Source organism: Struthio camelus, chromosome 16 (assembly GCF_040807025.1).
Source record: "Struthio camelus isolate bStrCam1 chromosome 16, bStrCam1.hap1, whole genome shotgun sequence".
Taxonomy (NCBI): domain Eukaryota; kingdom Metazoa; phylum Chordata; class Aves; order Struthioniformes; family Struthionidae; genus Struthio; species Struthio camelus.
In genome coordinates, this window is record NC_090957.1 from 6,210,661 (window position 1) to 6,234,179 (window position 23,519).

The 23,519-nt window shown below is 60.2% G+C and overlaps 1 protein-coding gene across 1 annotated transcript in view; it reads left to right on the forward strand.

The window, feature by feature from the left end:
* LOC138061242 (maestro heat-like repeat-containing protein family member 7) overlaps nt 1–23,519 on the forward strand; it is a 170,034-nt gene that overhangs the window by 136,642 nt on the left and 9,873 nt on the right. The window contains exons 3-8 of the mRNA XM_068910241.1: nt 1,888–2,042; nt 21,782–21,876; nt 22,086–22,211; nt 22,323–22,402; nt 22,859–22,979; nt 23,308–23,394. Coding sequence (XP_068766342.1) covers nt 1,889–2,042; nt 21,782–21,876; nt 22,086–22,211; nt 22,323–22,402; nt 22,859–22,979; nt 23,308–23,394 — 663 coding nt within the window. The 5' untranslated portion in view covers nt 1,888. The remainder of the gene's footprint in view (nt 1–1,887; nt 2,043–21,781; nt 21,877–22,085; nt 22,212–22,322; nt 22,403–22,858; nt 22,980–23,307; nt 23,395–23,519) is intronic.

The following is a 23,519-nucleotide window of genomic DNA, read 5'->3' on the forward strand; positions in this document are numbered from 1 at the left end:
GCAGCTCACCTGCGCAGCACATTCCCTCTACTGCTCATCGTTTCTGCTCCTGGAAGGATGGACTTCCAGCCTTCAGGTGCTTGCAGGAGTCCAGGGCATGCCTTAAAACAAAGGCCAGCCTGTGGCGCCCTTTGTGCTGAGATTCATCCAGCTTTCTTGGCAACACCTGTGGTCAGTCACAGCCAGGCTTCTGCCCTCAACCTTCTTCCATTGTGCGGATGTATTGCTTGGCCACAACGCAATAAGCAGAGAGAGTTCCACTTCTTGGAATAGGTGCTAGCATGCCACACTAGAAAGCACAGCGGTGCCTCTGTCAACATCAACACCTACCGGTGGGAAAAGAGCCTTCTAGGCTGAAATCGACTCACGTATGAAGGTCAAAGAACACCAACTCAAGGGTTTGGAAAAGAAAGAGTGCTTTTCTCCTCAAAACAAACAGAAAAAACCCCTCAGTTTTCATACAGTCCTCCCAGAGAAATTGCTCCTTGAGTTCACACGAGGTTAGCTGTTTTGCTTTTGTAAAACACAGGGAAAAGGTTTTAGGTTTTACAACAATTTCTTTTAGACAACGGGCAGGCATCCTTTTCCAGCTCCAACCGTGCCAGCTGAACGGGCCAACATCCTCCTACTTGCAGGAGTGGAGGGCATAATTTCTACACCGTACAATGTGCTCCAGCCTGAAGCAGTCCAGGCTGCTCACCAGCTCTTTGCCCGACGTCCGTGTGGTTTTCTGCCCACTTGGGAGCCCGGCCACGGCCCCGGGTGCCAGCAGAACTGGCAAGGCCAATAACCTGTGCCGTGCAGAGAAGGGGCCAGGTGCCGGGCGGGAGAAGGGGTTGGGGCTGGCAGTGGGGGTTCGGGCATCTCCCTGGGGTTGGTGCTTGGGGGCTGGTGTTGAGGGCAGGGCTGGGGACGAGAGCTGGCTGCATGGGGTGAGGGGTTGGGTGAGGCGTGGGGCGAGGTTTGGTGGTTGTGCTGCGGGTTTCTGGTGCTTGCTGTGAGCGTTGGCTAGCTTTGTGGGGGAGTGGGCTATGGCAGGGGTGAGGGCTGGGGTGACGGCTAGCATTTGTTGTCTAGGGCTGAGGGTTGGAGATGCCGGTGAGGGCTGGAGCAAGAGTTAGGGAAAGGGGTTGGAGGTCTGGGTTGTGGCTGGAGGGTTAGAGTTTGGGGTGAGGGATGAGAGGAGGGGATTGGGGCAAGAGGTACGGTGGGGTCAGGTTTTGAGGTGGTGCTGGTGGTTAGTGGTGAGCAGGTGAGTGCGGCCAGGCGTGGGCAGCCGGGGATGAAAGAGGAGGGAGCTGGCCATGCGGAGCCGCGCGCGGCCCCTCGAGCTGCCTCGCCCTGCCCTGCCCCAGCTCCCTCCTGCCCGGGGCGGCCGCGCTGCGGCCCTGGAGCCCCTGGCGGCACCGGCTGCTGCTGCTGGAGCAGCTCGCGCAGCAGAGGTGACCTCAGAGCCGCCCCCGGCGGGGCCATTGTGACCCCCCCCGTTGTGACACCGGCGGCGCTGTCAGGTGCGGGCAGTGTCTGGGCGGACGGCGACGGGAGAGGGCAGGAGCGCGTGGAGCTCGAGGAGGAGCCCCCGAGCGCAGCCGCGTCTTTCCCTGCCGCCCCGGCAGCCCCGCGGAGTCGAGGCGTTTGCCGAGGCCTTGCCAGCTCCTGCTGCGGGTGAGAGCGACGGGGCCGGGCTCGGCAGTGCCACGGGGCTGCGGGGGCCCTCGGCCGTGGCGGGGGCAGGACCTTGCGGCAGGGGCTGAGGCGCAGGAGAGCTGGCTCCAGGGCCGGGACGGGCGCGGGGACCTTTGACTGCGCTGCCCCCACCCCCGTGGGGACCCTCCCCAGCTCTGCATTAAACAAGTGTCCCCCTCCTGCCTCTGCTCCGTGCCGCAGGATGGCGGAGAGACCCCCCAGCCGCCCGCGGGTGGCCTGGGAGCAGGAGTACGGCTGCCCGCGCCGGGCATCCCAGGAGCAGGACAGGGTTGCCGAGGAGAGCAGCTCTGCCTCGAGGCCCTTGGAGGGGTTCGAGTCCCAGGCGTGGCGGAGAGGTGAGTGAGCCCCCGTGGGGCTGGGCCGGGCTGGGGTGAGGGCCGGGGAGCGCACCCTGCTCTGCGCCGGGCTCCCATCTCCCCAGCACGTGGTGTTGGGGTGCCCGGGGTGGTGGCACAGCGGTGCCCGGATGCCAGGGCCCGCTCGGGGCTTGGGAGCTGGCCCCAGCACAGCATGCGCCCAGGAGGGAGAGCGCAGATGGACGCAGCTCCTGCTGCCTGGGACGGGCAGCGAGCGGCAGCTCCGTGGCAGGAGGAGGGATGCTGCCCGTCTGGCAGCACGTTCCCCAGCCTGGTGCAGTTGAGGTTTGCCCTGCCTGGCTGGCTGCAGCAGGGCAGCTCATGTGCTGGGCACCGTGCAGCCTTGAGCAGCCTGGGGGAGACTGCGTGCCCGGGAGCAGGCCCATGGCTGGCCGGCGGGCAGAGCTCACTGCGCGGCTCTCTGCTGCCTGCCCTCCATCTCTGCAGTGCTCCCGGCTCTCTTCCTTTCTCAGGTGCAAGGTTTTCCATCAGCAGCTGGTCCGAGCTGTCCAGAGAGGATGAGGAAGCCTTGGACTTCATCCAGGCCTTTGTGGGTGGCCGAGAACAGGTAAGTGCAGCCGTTTCCATGGGGGCTGTGCCTGGGTCTCCCTGCGGGTCCGCCCATGTCTGCTGGCAGGCTGCTGGGGAGGTGCTGGCTGTGCAGAGCTGCTGCCGTCCGGGGTCCCGCCCAGCACTGCAGCCCCCTGGCTGCTCTGGTCCTGCTGGCCTTTCCTGTCCCCTCTCGCGCTCACTCTGTCTCTCTTCCCCGTCTGTCAGCAAGAGGCGCAGAAGCTGAAGTTTCTAGCGTCCATCGGCACCCTCTGTGGAGGCAGCAGCGCCAAGACCTTGTCCTGGGGCCTGGAGGTGTTCTGCTGCCGACACGAGCTGGCCGAGCATATCGAGGTGAGGGGAGAGGCAGCAGGTGTGAGGACAGGGGCAAGGCCAGCTGGGCCCTGGGTCTGCTGGTGCTGGGTGATGGCAGTTGCCGCGCTGACTGCCGGTTGTGCTGTGCAGGTGCTGCTGGAAGAGGAGCCCTTGGAGCGCCTGGGCACAGCAGTGCGCCAGCAAGCCATGCTTGCTATCACGGCAATGAGGTAGCTAGCAGAGCCCCTGGTTTGGCCAGGACCTGTGCACAGCATGTGCACAGCATGTGCACCTGATGGCACCGTCCCTGGCTGGGAGGTGTGCACCATGGTGGGAGGAGGCTGGCGGTGCTGTCTGCTGCGCTTCTGCTCTCCCCTGGCCCAGGCTTGTCAGTAGGGCAGATGGGAGGGCAGAGGGTTGCCTGCTGCAGCTCCCCAGGGCCCCTTGGCTTGTGGTGCAGAAGGGGAGGCAGGTGGTAGAGAAGGGGGGAGGCCTAGCTGCCTGGGCTCTCCTCTGGCCCTGGGCCAGTTCATGGAGGGAGGAGGTGCCTCCCTGCAGGGCTCCCTCACGTGCTCTCTGCAGCAGCCGGGGGACTCCTGCCCCAGCGGCCCACAGCCACCTCCCCAGGGCATCCAGGCACTGCTCCCAGCACCAGTGTCCAACAGGCATCTCTCTCTCTCTCTCGCTCTCTCTTTGCAGTGCAGTGGAGCCGGTTCTGGAGGGCAAAAAGAGCAGCCTTCTCCATGCCTGCTTCAAGAGTGTCTTCTTGCTTCCTCCAAGAGAAGACATGGAGACCGTGGACATGTCCCTCTACTCCAAGGTAGGTGCTGGGTGAGCTACAGGGAGCCCGCCAGCCCCTCTGGGCTTGCCCCTGGCTCCGCTGTGCTGAGAGGTGACTGTCAGCTCCAAGGCTGGGCAGGATCTCAGCTTTGTTTTCCCACCCTCCTGCCTTCATGCCCTTCCCGTGGGCTGGGCCATGGGCAGTGCCCAGGGGCTGGTCCGTGCACAGCAGGTCTCCTGCCCTGAGGCCTCTCGTTGGCCCGTGCAGGGCAGCGGGTGTCCTCGCTGGGCAGCAGGGGTTCAACTGAGTCTGCTGTGGGTCAGAGGCAGTGGGGAAGGAATGCCACAACCCCCTGTCCTCCTTGCAGACCCTCGATGCCATGGACAACATGTTGGAGGTGCTGGTGCTCAAGTCGGCCACTTCCAGCCTCCTGGAGCTGCAGAAGATCTTGCAGGTGTGGCATTTGCAAAGAGTGGGCTGCATTGGGCCTGTTCCTCAGCCCAGAGGGAAGTGACACCCTCGAGTGGACATTCCCCCCCCGAGTGCCATGTACAGGCAGCACGCTGCAGGCAGGGGGCGTTTCTCGCTTGGGTGAGCGGAGGTTCCCCACTGGGCTCTTCTGTGAGCCCAGTGCCCCCTGGCTACAGCCCAAGTCCCTTCCCACCCCAAACATCCTCCAGGCTCTTGGGAACACCTTGCCCCCATGAGCACTCCTGGGCCACCTCTGCCCCCAAAGCTCTCCTTGCACCAAAGCAGTGGGAGGAATGGCACCCTTCTTCTCTAGGCACTGCACTGATGGCAGCTGGTGCTGCTGCCCCCCTGCCTCCGCGTGCCTTGTGCTTTCCTTGCCAGATCGGAATGGGGCAGAGACCCACTGGGAGCTGCCCGTGCTGCAAGGGGAGCCGAGCCCGGAAGCTTGGTTCTTCTGCCATGCCAGGAGGCCGGAGGCCAGGCTGCCCACTGCAGACCCCTAGGGAAGGTGTGGCCTGAAAGGCCTGCCATCCTGAAGAGGGCACCCGGGGCCATGTGCATGGCCAGGAGCAGAGGCTGGGAGGGGGCTTAGGTGTGGCTGGCTGCCTGAGGGCAAGGTGGGCCTTGCAGGCTGGGGCCTGTAGGGGCAGGAAGGCCATTCCAGGCTTGGCTCTAGCTCCGAGGAAGCCTTGGTGCACTGTAGGACTGCAGGCAGGCGCTTAGCAGAGCTGCTTCTGCTGGAGTGGGCGTCAGCTCCCCGGGCAGAGCAGTAGCCTTTCTCCTTGCAGATGCTGCTGCCCTTCACCAAGACGGAGAGAGCAGCTGTGCGTGAGAGGGCCATGGGGAGGATTGGGAGGCTGAGCAAGTTGCTGGCCAACTATTCCTCGCTGGAGGTAAGGAGCCAAGCACCGTGCAGCCCCCGCTTTGGCCCTTTGCAGCAGCCCAGAGCACAGTGCAGCTCAGGGGGTCCCTCGGAGGGAAGCGTGGGCACAGGTTAAGGCACTGAGCAAGGCTCTGCCCTGAAGCAAAGCTCTTTGGCCCTCTCTCCATGGGCTTTTCTCTGCAGTCCCTTTGTCGCAGGAGCCAGCTGTGCCCCCAGCCCTGTGCAGGGGAGCAGTGCGCGCGGAGCATGATGTGAGCCGCAGCCTGGCAGTGCTGCCTTTGCTGGGCTGCTGCTTTGGGAGGCAAGGCCTGCAGGGCCCTCGAGAGCTTTGGCTCCGCTGGGATCCATGCCTGGGCAGAGTCTTGGCTTCAGGGCTTTGGTGGCGACTGCCTCCCGTCAGCCCTTCTACCTGTCCCACCCGCCTTGCCCAGGTGTGGCATCCCTTTGGAGGAGTGGATGAGAGCCCTGCCTGCTATGGGAAGATCCCCGTGCCGATGCTGGGACAGCTGGTGGGCTGTCTCATCCTTTGCTGTGCTTACGAGGACGCGGAGACCAAGGGTGGGGCCTTGGATGCTCTTCATTGCCTCTTCAGATTCGTCGTGCAGCGAAAACGTAAGAGAAGCTGTGCTGGGCTGTGTGCTTCTGCGCGCGGCCACGCTGGCAAGGCCGGGGAAGGCATCGCACTGCCTCGGCCCCTCTGCTCAGTGAGGCAAAGGAGCAGGAGGCGCGGCTGATGTAGGAGCAGGGGAGTGGGCTGTTAGTACCTGTCCTGGATACCACTGGTCTGGAAAACGCTCAGCAGCCCCTGCTCAGAGGCTACGGCTTGTGTCGGGCTTCGCACCGGAAAGCCCGTGAGGCTTTTGGTACCCTTTGAAGCAGTTGCCCTTCTCTGCCCTGGAATAGGCCCCGACCCTCCCTGGGAATCCTGCTCCCCATCCATTCCTGGCATGCCCTTTGTCTCTGCCAGGCTGGTTTCTCTCTGATGCCATGAGTCTGCCAGCTGCAGCTCTGCATGACTCCTGCTGACCGCTGTGTCTTTCTGCTGCTGTTCAGGCCGGGCGATGCTGCAGGATGATCCAGAGTATGTGGAGCCCCAGAAGGAGAGGGAAGCCGACAATGAGCTCTGCCTTTCGTGGACGAGCAACATGAGCGTGATCATGAGGGTGAGGAGCACTTCCCTTGCTGGGACTGTTGGCCATGGGGTCCTGAGGAGACGTGGATGAGCAAAGGGATGCCTAACGAGTGGGGCTGAGGGGGCCTTGGGGTTGATGCAGAGGTGGTGGTGGAGAAGGAAGCAGCTCTGAGTGGCACCTAGAGTACTGGTTGCTGCCTGGTAGCAGCCCTGCTCTCACTGCTGTGTCTCCCGCTGTCCCTGAGCGGGGGGACTAGCCAGAGGCTTGGCTCCAAGAGTCCCAGCAGCAGCTGCAGCCTGCTGGCCACCGGCAAGCTAGGGTTGCCTGCAGAGCCAGTGCACTGTGAGCCTGCTCCCGAGCATCCTGCCTTGCCCTGGTGGCCCTCTGGCCACATGCCCCATGCTGCTGCTACCCAGCACAGCGCGTGCTCCTGGCTCTCCTGGGCCACGGTGCCAGCACTGCCCTGCACCTCTCTCCAGAGCCACATCCACTGCTTAGCTAAGCAGCAGTAGTGCGGCCCGCAGCGTGACATTTCTTCTCTCCTGGGTCCTTTCTGCCCCAGCTGTTTGTGAAAAACCTGCAGCCTTCCGAAAGGACAGACGTCATTGTCACAGCCATCGAGGGCATGAGGAACTGCAGCACCTACAATACGGAGGTGGCTTCCCACATGCTGACCATGTTCCTGCTGGACGCTTTCTCTGTGCTGGAAGATGTAAGGAGCCTGGGGCTGGCGTGCGTGGGGCTCGACCCTCTGGGGCGCTGTTTCCCCGCCGAGAGCCAGTGTTCGTGGGCAGCGGAGCCCCTTGGAAGGCAGCAAGGAGCGGTGGGAGTGGTGGAGAGGGAAGGAGAAGTGAGTGGGAGCTGGGGTATTGGCTGCTCTCTGGGAGCAGCCTCACCGTCCGCCTTGTGTCTTCCAGGTGCCACGCATCATAAGGTGCCTCTACAGGAACGTCAAGTATGTGAGGGAGCTGTCGGCCCGGGTCACCCTAAACAAGACCCTTTGCCAGCTGGCCTGCTTGGAGCCCAGCGAGGTGACCGTGAGCCTGCTGTACTGCTCGCCACTGTGCAACAGGTATGGGGCCCGTCAGCCTGGACGGGCTCCAGTGGCTCCTTGGCCATGGGGAGAAGGGCCCAAAGAGGGCCAGAGGCAAGCAGATGGCCAGCACACGGCTGAGGGGCAGGGCCCTGTGTCTCGCCCACCGTTTCCCAGCCCTGGTGCCTCAAGCAGGCCTTGAGGAGCCAGAGCTGAGCAAGTGTCCCTGCCTTGAGCCGCAGAGCGCAGCGGCTCTGCACGCTCCCTGCCGCGCAAGGGGCTTCAGCTTGGTCATGTGCTGCCTGCCTGGGCAGGACCCTCTTGGGGCTGCCAGGGAGGAGGGGGTGGGCAGGGGCAGGGCTGGCACACAGCTGGGGACCTCCAGGGCTGGCCCAGGCTACGGTGCTGCGGCCAAGGAAGTGCCACTGACAAGGCGCTCTGGGCCTGCAGCACTGCCGTGAGCATGTGGAAGGTGCTGATGGATAAGCCGATGCTTGCGCCGGACATGCTGCGGGAGCTGCTGAGCTTGCTGGAGGAGCGGCCACTGCGCAAGCAGTCCAGCTCCGACAGGGACAACAACTGCATCCTTCCGCTGGCCGTGAGTTAGGGGACGAGGCCTCCCGTGCCCCCAGGCTGGTGCCTGCCTCCCTGGGCCCCCTCCCCCTCTCCGCTGCCCGTGTGCCCCCAAGCAGGGACCTCTCCTGGGCCCATGGCTACAACATGGCCAGCGCCAGGCCTCCGACTGTGCCAGTGCACAGGGCTGCCAAGTGCTGCCTGGCCTCTCTGCACACCAACAGCCAGGCTGGCCATGCCCAGGAAATCTCCATCCGACGCTGTCCCTGCATCCGCCGACCTCGCTCAGCAGGCTGGAAAGCCAGGGTCGGGTTGGGGGCAAGGTGAGGGGCAGGAGTAGGGCTCCTGCAAAACCTGGGCAGGCAGCACGGCCTGGGACAGGGAGCCTGGCCGAGCGTGCACGCTACACGAAGCCTGCCGAGGTGATGGTCATGCTGAGGCAGGAAGGCTCACTGTGTACAACCAGGAGCTGAGGCCCAAGAGCCTGCGGGCGCTGGCCCTGGTCAGGCAGCCAGGCTGAGGCCTCCAGCTGCACTTCCCATGCTCCAAGGCTGTGCTCGAGCCTCCCACCTGGAGGGCTGTGGAAGCATGCCGGGGACTGCTCGGGAGTGAGAGGTGTGACTGAGTGTTTTCTGCAGGCAACGAGGGCACTGTGTGAGATCATCCGGGAGCCCATCTGCCCAGAGGCGGTGAAGGCGTTTTTCCCCCAGCTCTTCCTGGCGCTGCTCTTGCAGATGGTCTTCACAGCAGAGTTCAGCCACCAGGAAGCAAATATCTTCTTGAGGGAATGCCAACGGGATGAGTCCCGTCCCACCAGCCACGTCAGGTGCTCGATCCCGCTCGCCCTGTCTCTGCGCTGCACCTGGAGGCAGGGCCGGGCTGCCAGTGTGACCTGGGCTTTGCTCTGCATGCAGGTGCGCCGTGCAGGCCATGAAAAGTCTGCTGCGCTGCGCCCACTATGAGACCGTAGCCGTGACTGTTGAGAGGAAGGGCGGCTGGGACCTATTTCTGCATGCGGACACCTCGCAGAAGGGAGTGGTGGTGCTGGCCAGGTAGAGCCCTTTCCGGCCTGCTCTGGCCCAGCACCTCTTCCCTGGCTGTGGGGTGTGCCTCCCCATGTGCTTCTTGGTGGGGGAGGGGGAACGCCACTTCTCCAAGAAAGAGGCTGCAGCCTCAGCCCTTGTGGCAAGGGCTCGCCCAGCAGAAGGGCCCTGGGAGCTGCCATGCTGCGCAGCTTGGAGAGCTGCTGGGGGAGCAGGTGGTGTTAGGAGCTGTGGGAGAGGGTCGTGCGCAGGAGAACCTGGGGAGGGCCCAGGGGCACAGGAATCCAAAGCGGGCAGGAGAGGGGATGTGTGGGCAGGCCATGCCGCCTGGGCAGGAAGGCTGTTTCTCCGGTCTCCCACCAAAAGGAACGTAATGATGCCTGACGCTGACTTTCTAATGGCAAGGTGTGGTAGGGCAAGAGCAGTGCTCCATGAGCAAATGCCGCTGGCTGCAGGAGCTGCGTGCCAAGCAGAGCGATGCCAGAGGAGGTTTGCCTGCTCGGCTGAGGCCCAACACTGCCTTCTTGCCTCTGACAGAGCAATGAGGGGGGCTGCCAGTCACCTGCGTCGCTGGATCTTCCGCCAGCTGGCAAGGCTGCTGAGGAGGGAGGACCAGTTTCATCAGCTGCCCGTCATGGCTTTCTTTGTCGAGGTGGGCCTCATGGCAAGCAGTGCCTCTCTGGAGGGGCCTCTAAATGCTGTGCTCGCTTGTGCACATGCGTGTGGGGTGATGCTGGTGAATGGAGCTGGGGCAATGCATACGCTCCTGGTAGTAGCCCCGGCCTTGGCTCGTTTCTGCTGGGCGACCACTCGTAAGCACTTGTATTTCGTGCCTGCTTTGTGGCAGCTCTCTGTGTTCAATTGCTCCTCCAAGGGATGAGAACAAGAGGCTGTGGAGGGTTCAGGGGACGGGAGGAGGAGGCGAGCAGTGTGTGCAGTGTGCCGTGAGGCGTGGGGCTGTGAGCAGGGCCCAGGGGTGTCTGCACAATGCCTGCTGTGTTTGGCCTGAGTTTTGTGAGGGCCTGGTGCCCTTGCCCTGGATGGTGGGTGGGATGGAGAGCTGCACGCTGCGGGCAGTGCTGCCGGCTGTGCCAGTCTTTCAGTGCTGTGTCCATTTCAGCTGCTGGAATGCCCTGACCTTGCCGACATGGATGAGGAGGTCCTGCCACTCGTCCAGGGTTATGCGCAGAGTGAGAGCCTGGAGATGCGCAGACTGGCGTTCAGAGGCCTCGTGGCCCTGTTGAATAGACCCAAGATGGTGAGGAGGGGGGCAGGCGGGTGAAGCCATGCTGGCAGCCTGGGGCTTGACAGGAGACACTGGGTCAGAGAGTGGCTTGGACTTGGCTGGCAATCCGGAGGTGTGGTAGCTGCTCCCAAGTCTCCGCTGCCCCATTCATCTGCCCCGAGTGTCATGCCAGGCCCTTGGCCGTGCTGCACAAGGAGAAAGGCACCAGTGCCCAGCGGGAAGATCTGGGAGAGGGACAATGAGCTGGAGCACAGGGCCGGGCTAAGGCAGCCAGCTGCTCCTGGGCCTTGAGGCAGCAGCTTTGCTCCCTACAGAGGCCAGTGCATGCTGAGGGCCCCCTTGGAGATCTGTGCCCTGCACTGCAGCCTCTGTGCCCAAGGCCTGCGTGTGTGCAGAGCCCTGGCCCTGGCCACTGAGCCCTGATGGGAAAAGAGCAGGCAGAGCACTTTTGGGCGGCGGGGGGCGGGGGGGGGTCTGGCCTTGCTTCCCACAAAGAAAGTTGTGTGTTTCCCACAGAAAAGGAGAATGCAGAGCCTGCTCCCAGACAGCATGGAGTGGCTGCAGGATGCTTGCAGGGAAGTGCGTGTGGGAAGCCTGATGCTGCTGAGAAACATCCTCAGCTACCTGGAACAGAAGGGCTCCAACCCGATTGTTCTGCAGCTGGCCGAGAAGCTTCTGCCTCGCTTTGATGACGTAAGGCTGATGGGAGAGCCGGGGCTCTGCTGGTGTGTCCGGGGGTCCGTATGCGTGGTCTGGGTGCTGTGTGCCCCTCTGCATACGTGCCTGTTGGCACGTCCCCACACAGGCCCTGCTGTATGTCAGGAAACCTTTTGCCCTGTGGTTCTCAGCCCATGCCCTGTGCTGGCCTTGGTGTCCAGGGCTGTGGGAGTAGAGCAAACCAGCCCCCTGTCTGCTCTCGGCTGCTGCGTCTCATGCTTGACTGCGTGCGGCGCTTGCCGTGGCCTGGGGCAGCGATGAGCAGAGAGGTAGGAGCAGGCTAGAGAGCGAGGGAGAGGCTGTGCCGCGGGGCTGTCCCTTTCTGTCCTCTTGTTGTGTGCGGGGGCCCTGATGGAGGCCTCGGGAAATCCAAGAAGCTCCCTCCAGAGGGAGAGGGAGACAGAGCCCAGGGAGGCTTGTCGTGCTGCTGCCGACAACCCTCATTGTCCAGGCTGCCTCAGCAGAGGCTTGTCCTCAGCTCCGACCTCTGGCCGGGCTGGGGGACAGTTGTGCCCGGAGAGGACGAGGCCTTGCCACGGCAAACGCTCTTGTCGGGCCCCGTTCCTGGAGTCGTTGCTGAGGCCTCCCCTCCTCTCCTCCCTGCCTGCAGGAAGACAGCAGAGTGCGAGAGCTCTCCATGCTCCTCTTCAAAGACCTGCTGGAGATTGTGGTGGGGAAGAACAAACGGAACCTGAAGCAGCATGCACAGAGGAGCCTGGTGCCGCTCTTCCTCCACATGAGTGACAAGGTGCAGAGAGTGGCCCAGGTAGGGAGCAGTGTTTTGGGGAAGCAATGCTGACATGCCGTGGGTGGAGGTGAGCAGCAAGGCAAGGGCTGCTGCCAAGTGTGCCTTGGAACGCATGGCAGCATGAGGTGCAGCTTCCTGTGTGCCGAAGGACAAGGCAGAGCTGCCTCTGCCTTCAGGGAGGGCCAGACCTAGTGGCACGCTGCGTCGTGCCATTTGGGGCTGGGAAAGGCTGGGAGCCTTGCCAAGACGAGGGGGACCCAGGGTGTCCTGCCGTGGCTGCGGTGGCATCTCCTGGTCTCTGTTGCTCTGCAGGCCTCTCAGGAAGCCCTGGTGAGCGCTGCACAGTTCCTCAAGTGGGAGGAGCTCAAGCAGCTGGCCAGAAGAGCGGAGACATGGAAGATCGGGGAGTGCGTGGTAAGGACGTGGCCAAAGCCCCCGGGGCCACGGCGGGATGAGGCCTGCCGCCATGGCCAGTGGGCAGGGTGCACAGCTGTGCCCCTCACGCACTGCTGCAGCCCAGAGCCCTCTACTCTAAGTGCCCGCTGGGGTGCTGAAGGGGCCCCTGGCCTGGCTGGGCCTTGGCAGAAGCATGGCGGGGATCTCAGCACCCGCAGGCCCCGCTCTGCCCTCTGCTCCCTCTGAACCTGGCTACCAGCCAGCTTCTAGCTGGGAGGCGTGGACAGGAAGGAAGAGGAGGCCGGAGCTGGGAGGAGGGACAGGCCTGGCCTTCTGGGGAGGCTCGGTGCCAACCCCCTGTCCTTGTGCTGTCTGCAGCTGCTGAGGGACAGGAGCAGAGCGGAGCAACACCTGCGCCAGAGCCTGCCTTACCTGGAGAACCCGGACGCATCCTTGCGGGAGGCAGCTGTGAGGTTCATTGGTGAGCCACAAGCCCAGGGCCATGCCTGCCCACCCAGACGGGCACACAGGAGGGTCTTCAGTCCCTCCCACCGTCCCTGGGTCCTGCACCGTGGGGACGGGGCTGGGGCCAGCCTTGCCCAAGGGGAGCAGGCTGCGTGGCCAAGCTGGCAAGGCCAGATGGGAGCTGTGCTGCTGGGGGCTTGCTGGGGAGTATGAGGGGTGAGCGGAGGTGTTTGCCTAGGGCTCATCGGGCAGCAAGTGAAGAAGCGGAGGAAGGAGAAGGTGCAGGAGCTGTGCACTGGTGAGTGAGAGCAGCGCTGTGTCAGGCAGCCCTGGCAGGGAGGAGGGAGGAGGCTGGGAAGTGAGCTGCAGTTCACTGGCCTGCCCCAGGTGAGGAAGGCTCTGTGTCCCTATGTGGGGGAGAGCAGGGGGTATTTGGGGCGCATCTGGGGCTTGGCCGACCTGCAAGTGCCAGCTGATCCATTTGTCCTACCTGCTGCCTCCTCCGCATGGGAAGAGCTGAGTGGGGCTGGCCCTGCCTGGGGGGGGATTCCTGGGATCTCTGCAAAGGTGGGAGTCTGTTCTCAGCTCGGTGCCTTTCTCTCGCAGCCCTCCAGCCCCTGGAAAATGATGCGGAACCTTTAGTCCGTTGCCTGGTGTCACAGACCATCATGAACCTGAGGGTGCCAAGGAGAACATCAAGATTCCACCTCGGAGCACTGTGTCCCTGGCTCCCGAGAGCATGGGCGAGTTGGCACCCTCCCGCCAGGACGTGACTCTGTTTGAGCAGAGCTGACGCAGCTGTGCCAATGCCATGGTGCTGCACACCACGCACACACGCAAGTGTGCTGGAAGGTCTGGCTCATTGCTGGCATCTCCCGCAGCCCCAGGACAGCTCGACTCCTCAAGCACAGCCCCTGTTGTGCTACCGCTTCATGGCTTTGTTGGGCTTCCCGCAAAGATACAGCCCTGTTTCCTCAGCCGGAGTGAGTGTTCTTTTTTTAGGGAGCCAAAGGCAAGGGGCAAAACTTGCTGCCTGCATGAATCTGGCTTGTCCTGGGGGGGACGGGGTGTCCACTCGTTCCAATATGCCAGGCCAGCGTAGAGCGGCCTGACACACTTTGGTTTTGCTGCAAAGCGTCAACTGCTCTGCTGGCCCACAATAGCCAAGGGAAAGGGGGAGAAAAGCTTTGGCCTCCCCTGCCCTCTCCAGTCACCGCAGGGCAAGAGCAGGCCCCTGCTGTCTTCAGGGCTTGCATCTCAGGTGGAAGGGCAGAGCTGGGGTATGACATGCAGCTCTGTTTCTATCGCCACTGCCTACCCTGCGCATGCAGGCCTCAAGGCCGAACCGTCCATGAACTCCAGAATCATTGCTGAGCATGTAACGGCCAAACCCATTAAAAGCAGCTAATAAAGATACACAGCTAGCTCATGGGGCTAAAAAGTAGACTGCAGGGGACAAGATGGGATGCACCTGGGTTGGGGTTGACCTCGGAGGAGATAAGGGACTGTGGGAAACAAGGACATGGCAACCAGTGTGGGCTGAAGGCCAAGACCAACCAGAAGGAGAGTAAAGAAGACTCAGTAAAGAAGATTGGGGGAGACCTTCCCTGGCAGGTGGGAAATAAAACTGTAAAGGGTCTAATTAGGCCAGAATTCCTTTGTTCAAGGTCCCTCCCTGGAGGCACCCAGCTCCAGCAGTTACTATGCTGCACCATCATTTCAAGAAATAAAATTTTGCTGCTAGATGTGCGTGAGGCTCTGCTTCTTGGAAACCTAGGATCAAAGTGTTTCCACAGCACTTTGGCACCCCAGATGGCAGTGTAGCCAACCACCATTGCACCCTCTTGGCTCCAAACATCCAAATTTAGAAAAGGAAAAGGAACAAAAAGGAGAAAAAAGCCGTTACAGTCAAATCGATCCCTAGCTAGTTAGCTGTCCCTTTATGTCAGGATGATTGTCCATCTTACAATTAATGTGGGGGTTAACCCAAGGAAGGATCCTTCGATTCTAAGAAATGAGCTCTGCTACAGCTTATATTGGAAGATGAAAAGCCTCACTGAATGGATTATTGGTATGTGTGGGGATAATTGGATGTGGGACCGGCGAGATCCAAGGAGGACAAACGGCACCCTCTGTAAAACTACTCTTGCTGCAGCAGATATAGGTGTCCCAAATAACGCCCCAGGAGCTACTGCTCCGCCTTACACTCCTCCGGTGGCGCCTCCTGAAGATCTGTCTATCTGTCCCTCTCCTCCTCTTACTCAGACTTCCCCTCCTCCCGTGGCAGGCCTCCATCCTATGGTTGCTAATGTTTTACCTAATGCAGCAACACTACAAGCGAGTGCAGCGGGGGCGGGGGGGGGGAGCTAACCCCCCTCACGTGGTACTGCATGTATTTACTAGCCAACCCTGGAGTCCGAGTGACTGAGCATTGTGGGCAAGCAAAATGCCCAGGTTGAGGGAGGATGCGGAAAGGAGCGCTCAGCTGTTTTCTAATAGATATGCACTGGGTATAATCCAAACTGGCGGGATACCCAAGTACTCTTGAGAGAGTTGTTCTGACCAAACTGGCGGGATACCCAAGTGCTCTTGAGAGAGTTGTTCTGACCAAACGAGCGAGATGATAAAATAGTTAATAAAGAGGCAAAGTTTGTACAACAGACTGGGGGAAACACAAATCGTTAGCCAGCAAACGATCCAAATTGGGATTACAATAACGCAGGGGACAGAGTCGCTTGCCAGACAGGACTCCGGAACTTGGTAGAAGCTATTAGAGCATGTAGCAAACTAGGAGTGGATTGGACTAGAGTGCAGGAGCGTAGACAGAGCTTGGACAAAGAGGCCAGGGATTTTGGGAGACGACTAGGGCAAGCCTTGTTGAACTATGGGGGAAGGACTTTCCAGAATTGGAATGATGCACTAGCCATTAGTGTCTTTGTCCATCAGGCCGCTCCGGATAGCCCAAAAGAGTTGAAGGAGCACATGCCAGGGTGGCAAGGAGAAACTTCACAAAGGATTTTAAGCGTGGCAGTATTGGTCTATGACGGGCGAGAGGAGAAACAGCAAGGGAAGCAAGCAAAGGAACGGAAAAAGGAAAACCAAGAAGAGGCTAATCTCTTAGCAGCAGCTTCAGCACGGAACTTGCAAATTAGAGGAAGGGGTAGAGGAAGAGACAGAGGAGGCCGAGGAAGGCTAGGGCAATGCCAAGGGCAAGGACGAGAAGGGGACAGGAGAAGACGGGCAGACAGTGAGGGACCGGAATGTTATTTCTGTGGCAATGTAGGACGTATGCAGAGAGAATGTCTCCTTTGTCCAAGAAGGCCCCCAGGAGTAAGGAGCCCCCAGGCAAGCGGATCAGCTTGGGAGGGTGGACAGTATTCACAGTGACTAGAGACAGGGGAATCCAGAAACTCTGAGGAGAGAGAAATGTTTAGCATATTGTGTACATCTTCGAGATGCTGTCTCTTAGGGAGATACCTGCTTTTTCAAGAGCTGCAGACAAACTTCCAAAAGAGCAGTACCATCTTCATGTTTGCTTAACAGAAGGATTATCCTAGTTAAGGCGGGCTTATCTCCTTCAGTGTTCTGCCTTCAATAACTAAAAATGGTAACGTAACTTCTTGTTTGTCATGATGCACTATTGGGAACGGGATTACAATCGAAAAAGAGGAATGCCTATACTTTGTGCTTCACGAATTAGTGCCCGGCTGCAAAAGCACAGCTGCATCTCAGTTCTTGAGTCTCCAAACCAAATCCGTGCAGTAAGGCTTTCTTAACAACCCAGCAACACCTGGGCGCCTTTTCATTAGATTATTTAGTCTAAGGTAAACTTCACAAAAAAAAAAAAAAGGGAGAAAAAGTGCCTCACATTCTCCTCTATGATGTGCACAAATACTCTACCCCAATATATGTATCCAGCAGGTGTGCTCATAGAAACCAAGGGAGGACTGTTGGAGAAGGAAATTGTAGCCGATTTAGCTTCCGCTTCGCATAAGTCTCACTCTTGCTTAGCATCAGTGCCTAAAGTAGATGAAGCCTGCAGGCCTCAAGGCTGAACTGTCCTTGAACTCCAGAAACTTTGCGAAGGATGTGACCTTGCCAGTGCTGTAACTGCCAAACCAGTTAAAACTAGCTGACAAAGATACAAAACTAGCTCATGAGGCTACAAAGTAGACTGCAGGAGACAAGATGGGATGCACGTGGGTTGGGCTTGACCTTGGAGGAGATAAGGGCCTGGGAGAAACAAGGACATGGCATCCAGCCTGGGCTGTAGGCCAGGAGCTGTCAGAAGGAGAGAGACACCAATCAGAAGGGGAGAGACCACTGACTCAGTAAAGAAGATTGGAGGAGGCCTTCACTGGCCGGTGGGAAAATAAAACTGTAAGGGGTCTAATTACCCCAGAATTTCTTTGTCCGGTGTCCTTCTCCAGAGGCACCCACTTCGAGCTGTTTCTATGCTGTAAAATCATTTAAATAAGTAATTATTTTATTTAAAATAATGCCCTGAAGCCTGCAGGCCGAAGCTTTTACCGAACCTGTGGGCTGCTGCTGACGCAACAACTGCAGAAGCAGCCAGAATCAGCCCTCCAACATACAGAACACAATGGACAGAGGTCACGGTTAGCCTCCGGATAAGATAAGGCACTTTGAAGCAGGAACACAGCAACCGTCCTGGGATGTAGACACAATCCATTTACAAGGAAAGAGACCAGCAACTCAGGAAAGAAGACTGGAAGAGACTGTCACTGGCAGGCGGCGAAATAAGACTGGAAGGAGTATAATTAGCCCAGAATGTCTTTGTTCTGGGTCCCTCTTTGGAGGCACCCAGCTCCAGCTGAAACAAACGATCGTATAAGAGTCTGACTCTGCCTTAGTGGTGAATGCCTGCGGACCTTTATAACACACCCATCTCGGAAGGACTGTCATTGAGCTCCATGGCTTGAGAGATAAAGTAGCCCCTGTAGCCACTAGAAAGGTTACTTGCTTTCCAGCAACTTTCCTGGTTATGCAGCCCTGACTAGCCAAAGGGATTGCATCCAAAAACATACATACACATCGAATACAAGCACAAGGATATTCCTCCTCAACTAGTCATTCATCAGTTCGGCCTACATCTTGATTTTCTCCCGAAGGAGGATTCACCCCTGACTGTGGCTGAATTCGTGCACAGCTTGGGCACTCACGCTGCATATGTCCTCACTTCCCACAATAATAACCCTCCCAAGAACCTAACCCAGGTGCAGAAGTCAATGGAATTCCCCTTCCTCCCCTCATGACTCCTCATCCTACTGCCATCCCACCCGTCCACCATCCAGAAAAAGAGCCACAACCTTGTTTAATCACAACCTCATGGGCAGAGAGGAACCTTCTCAAGTTCAACAAAGGCAAGTGCAGGGTCCTGCACCTAGGGAGGAAGAACTCCATGGCCCAGGACAGGCTGGGGGTTGACCTGCTGGAAAGAGGGTACAAGAGAGACATGGCCCTACTGGAGAGAGTCCGGCGGAGGGCTACAAAGATGATGAGGGGACTGCAGCATGTCTCCTGTGAAGAAAGGCTGCGAGAGCTCGGCCTGTAGAGCCTGGAGAAGACAAGACTGAGAGGGGATCTCAGTAGAGCCCAGTGACAGGACAAGAGGCAACGGGCACAAACTGAACCACAGGCAGTTCCATGTGCACAGGAGGAAAAACTTCTGGGCTGGGAGGGTGACGGAGCACTGGCACAGGTTGCCCAGAGGGGCTGTGCAGTCTCCTTCCCTGGAGATACTCAAAAGCCATCTGGGTGGGGTCCTGGGCAATGTGCTCTGGAGGACCCTGCTTGAGCAGGGGGGTTGGACTAGATGATCTCCAGAGGTCCATTCCAACCTCAGCCGTCCTGTGATCGGTGATTCTCCAGGACCTTGACAGTGTTTTCAAAGGAATTTGTGCAGCTACTGACACAAACCCCTCATCTAGGGGACTTCCTCTTGTAGACATGGCCCCACCCTAGGTTTCCGAGGAGCAGAGTCTCATGCACATATAGGAGCAGAATTAATTATTTCTTTGACATGAATTACAAGAATAAATGACAGTACAGGAAGTAACAGCTCGAGCTGGCTGCCTCCACGCAGGGACCCTGAACAAAGACATTCTGGGCTAATCAGACCCTTTGCAGTCTTATTTCCCCACCTGCCAGTGACAGTCTCCTCCAGTCTTCTTTTCTGAGTCACTGCTCTCTCCCCTTCTGACTGCTCTCTCTCTCCTTCGGACAGCTCCTGGCCTACAGCCCAGGCCCTTATCTCCTCCAAGGTCAACCCCAACCCACGTGCATCCCATCTTGTCTCCTGCATCCTATTTTACATCCTCATTAGCCCCTTTTGTAGCCTTAGTAGCTGGTCATAAATGGTTTTGCAGCTACATTGCCAGCAATGTTTCTCAAGTTCATTCACAGTTCGGCCTTGAGGCCCGCAGGCTTCATCTACTTTAGGCCCTGAGACTAAGCTGAAGCTAAATCAGATACAATGTCCTTCTCTGACACTTCCCATGGTGGGAGGGTGTCACTTACGTAGCCAACTTCAGACTTCCCACAAATCCAATCCCCACTTAGAAGTATTCTAAGAGAGAAGAGTCACTCTTGCATTGCTGTCCTTTCTCTCATCCATTGCATCTTTCTCCTCCCCCATTGCATTGAGCTCGACACGGTAGGTGGAAAGTCCACTGGACTCCACGGGAAGAACTCCACCTTTGCAGTTCTTTGTTCTTACAGATGTCATCCATTATCAGATTGCATTTCTCTAGGAAAGGGCAAAGGAGCAAGCCACCGCTTCAAACCAGCAATGCTTGCTGCACCAGCTGCAGCTCACCTGCGCAGCACATTCCCTCTACTGCTCATCGTTTCTGCTCCTGGAAGGATGGATTTCCAGCCTTCAGGTGCTTGCAGGAGTCCAGGGCATGCCTTAAAACAAAGGCCAGCCTGTGGCGCCCTTTGTGCTGAGATTCATCCAGCTTTCTTGGCAACACCTGTGGTCAGTCACAGCCAGGCTTCTGCCCTCAACCTTCTTCCATTGTGCGGATGTATTGCTTGGCCACAACGCAATAAGCAGAGAGAGTTCCACTTCTTGGAATAGGTGCTAGCATGCCACACTAGAAAGCACAGCGGTGCCTCTGTCAACATCAACACCTACCGGTGGGAAAAGAGCCTTCTAGGCTGAAATCGACTCACGTATGAAGGTCAAAGAACACCAACTCAAGGGTTTGGAAAAGAAAGAGTGCTTTTCTCCTCAAAACAAACAAAAAAAACCCCTCAGTTTTCATACAGTCCTCCCAGAGAAATTGCTCCTTGAGTTCACACGAGGTTAGCTGTTTTGCTTTTGTAAAACACAGGGAAAAGGTTTTAGGTTTTACAACAATTTCTTTTAGACAACGGGCAGGCATCCTTTTCCAGCTCCAACCGTGCCAGCTGAACGGGCCAACATCCTCCTACTTGCAGGAGTGGAGGGCATAATTTCTACACCGTATAACGTGCTCCAGCCTGAAGCAGTCCAGGCTGCTCACCAGCTCTTTGCCCGACGTCCGTGTGGTTTTCCGCCCACTTGGGAGCCCGGCCACGGCCCCGGGGGCCAGCAGAACTGGCAAGGCCAATAACCTGTGCCGTGCAGAGAAGGGGCCAGGTGCCGGGCGGGAGAAGGGGTTGGGGCTGGCAGTGGGGGTTCGGGCATCTCCCTGGGGTTGGTGCTTGGGGGCTGGTGTTGAGGGCAGGGCTGGGGACGAGAGCTGGCTGCATGGGGTGAGGGGTTGGGTGAGGCGTGGGGCGAGGTTTGGTGGTTGTGCTGCGGGTTTCTGGTGCTTGCTGTGAGCGTTGGCTAGCTTTGTGGGGGAGTGGGCTATGGCAGGGGTGAGGGCTGGGGTGACGGCTAGCATTTGTTGTCTAGGGCTGAGGGTTGGAGATGCCGGTGAGGGCTGGAGCAAGAGTTAGGGAAAGGGGTTGGAGGTCTGGGTTGTGGCTGGAGGGTTAGAGTTTGGGGTGAGGGATGAGAGGAGGGGATTGGGGCAAGAGGTACGGTGGGGTCAGGTTTTGAGGTGGTGCTGGTGGTTAGTGGTGAGCAGGTGAGTGCGGCCAGGCGTGGGCAGCCGGGGATGAAAGAGGAGGGAGCTGGCCATGCGGAGCCGCACGCGGCCCCTCGAGCTGCCTCGCCCTGCCCTGCCCCAGCTCCCTCCTGCCCGGGGCGGCCGCGCTGCGGCCCTGGAGCCCCTGGCGGCACCGGCTGCTGCTGCTGGAGCAGCTCGCGCAGCAGAGGTGACCTCAGAGCCGCCCCCGGCGGGGCCATTGTGACCCCCCCCGTTGTGACACCGGCGGCGCTGTCAGGTGCGGGCAGTGTCCGGGCGGACGGCGACGGGAGAGGGCAGGAGCGCGTGGAGCTCGAGGAGGAGCCCCCGAGCGCAGCCGCGTCTTTCCCTGCCGCCCCGGCAGCCCCGCGGAGTCGAGGCGCTTGCCGAGGCCTTGCCAGCTCCTGCTGCGGGTGAGAGCGACGGGGCCGGGCTCGGCAGTGCCACGGGGCTGCGGGGGCCCTCGGCCGTGGCGGGGGCAGGACCTTGCGGCAGGGGCTGAGGCGCAGGAGAGCTGGCTCCAGGGCCGGGACGGGCGCGGGGACCTTTGACTGCGCTGCCCCCACCCCCGTGGGGACCCTCCCCAGCTCTGCATTAAACAAGTGTCCCCCTCCTGCCTCTGCTCCGTGCCGCAGGATGGCGGAGAGACCCCCCAGCCGCCCGCGGGTGGCCTGGGAGCAGGAGTACGGCTGCCCGCGCCGGGCATCCCAGGAGCAGGACAGGGTTGCCGAGGAGAGCAGCTCTGCCTCGAGGCCCTTGGAGGGGTTCGAGTCCCAGGCATGGCGGAGAGGTGAGTGAGCCCCCGTGGGGCTGGGCCGGGCTGGGGTGAGGGCCGGGGAGCGCACCCTGCTCTGCGCCGGGCTCCCATCTCCCCAGCACGTGGTGTCGGGGTGCCCGGGGTGGTGGCACAGCGGTGCCCGGATGCCAGGGCCCGCTCGGGGCTTGGGAGCTGGCCCCAGCGCAGCATGCGCCCAGGAGGGAGAGCACAGATGGACGCAGCTCCTGCTGCCTGGGACGGGCAGCGAGCGGCAGCTCCGTGGCAGGAGGAGGGATGCTGCCCGTCTGGCAGCACGTTCCCCAGCCTGGTGCAGTTGAGGTTTGCCCTGGCTGGCTGGCTGCAGCAGGGCAGCCCATGTGCTGGGCACCGTGCAGCCTTGAGCAGCCTGGGGGAGACTGCGTGCCCGGGAGCAGGCCCATGGCTGGCCGGCGGGCAGAGCTCACTGCGTGGCTCTCTGCTGCCTGCCCTCCATCTCTGCAGTGCTCCCGGCTCTCTTCCTTTCTCAGGTGCAAGGTTTTCCATCAGCAGCTGGTCCGAGCTGTCCAGAGAGGATGAGGAAGCCTTGGACTTCATCCAGGCCTTTGTGGGTGGCCGAGAACAGGTAAGTGCAGCCGTTTCCATGGGGGCTGTGCCTGGGTCTCCCTGCGGGTCCGCCCATGTCTGCTGGCAGGCTGCTGGGGAGGTGCTGGCTGTGCAGAGCTGCTGCCGTCCGGGGTCCCGCCCAGCACTGCAGCCCCCTGGCTGCTCTGGTCCTGCTGGCCTTTCCTGTCTCCTCTCGCGCTCACTCTGTCTCTCTTCCCCGTCTGTCAGCAAGAGGCGCAGAAGCTGAAGTTTCTAGCGTCCATCGGCACCCTCTGTGGAGGCAGCAGCGCCAAGACCTTGTCCTGGGGCCTGGAGGTGTTCTGCTGCCGACACGAGCTGGCCGAGCATATCGAGGTGAGGGGAGAGGCAGCAGGTGTGAGGACAGGGGCAAGGCCAGCTGGGCCCTGGGTCTGCTGGTGCTGGGTGATGGCAGTTGCCGCGCTGACTGCCGGTTGTGCTGTGCAGGTGCTGCTGGAAGAGGAGCCCTTGGAGCGCCTGGGCACAGCAGTGCGCCAGCAAGCCATGCTTGCTATCACGGCAATGAGGTAGCTAGCAGAGCCCCTGGTTTGGCCAGGACCTGTGCACAGCATGTGCCTGATGGCACCGTCCCTGGCTGGGAGGTGTGCACCATGGTGGGAGGAGGCTGGCGGTGCTGTCTGCTGCGCTTCTGCTCTCCCCTGGCCCAGGCTTGTCAGTAGGGCAGATGGGAGGGCAGAGGGTTGCCTGCTGCAGCTCCCCAGGGCCCCTTGGCTTGTAGTGCAGAAGGGGAGGCAGGTGGTAGAGAAGGGGGGAGGCCTAGCTGCCTGGGCTCTCCTCTGGCCCTGGGCCAGTTCATGGAGGGAGGAGGTGCCTCCCTGCAGGGCTCCCTCACGTGCTCTCTGCAGCAGCCGGGGGACTCCTGCCCCAGCGGCCCACAGCCACCTCCCCAGGGCATCCAGGCACTGCTCCCAGCACCAGTGTCCAACAGGCATCTCTCTCTCTCTCTCGCTCTCTCTTTGCAGTGCAGTGGAGCCGGTTCTGGAGGGCAAAAAGAGCAGCCTTCTCCATGCCTGCTTCAAGAGTGTCTTCTTGCTTCCTCCAAGAGAAGACATGGAGACCGTGGACATGTCCCTCTACTCCAAGGTAGGTGCTGGGTGAGCTACAGGGAGCCCGCCAGCCCCTCTGGGCTTGCCCCTGGCTCCGCTGTGCTGAGAGGTGACTGTCAGCTCCAAGGCTGGGCAGGATCTCAGCTTTGTTTTCCCACCCTCCTGCCTTCATGCCCTTCCCGTGGGCTGGGCCATGGGCAGTGCCCAGGGGCTGGTCCGTGCACAGCAGGTCTCCTGCCCTGAGGCCTCTCGTTGGCCCGTGCAGGGCAGCGGGTGTCCTCGCTGGGCAGCAGGGGTTCAACTGAGTCTGCTGTGGGTCAGAGGCAGTGGGGAAGGAATGCCACAACCCCCTGTCCTCCTTGCAGACCCTCGATGCCATGGACAACATGTTGGAGGTGCTGGTGCTCAAGTCGGCCACTTCCAGCCTCCTGGAGCTGCAGAAGATCTTGCAGGTGTGGCATTTGCAAAGAGTGGGCTGCATTGGGCCTGTTCCTCAGCCCAGAGGGAAGTGACACCCTCGAGTGGACATTCCCCCCCCGAGTGCCATGTACAGGCAGCACGCTGCAGGCAGGGGGCG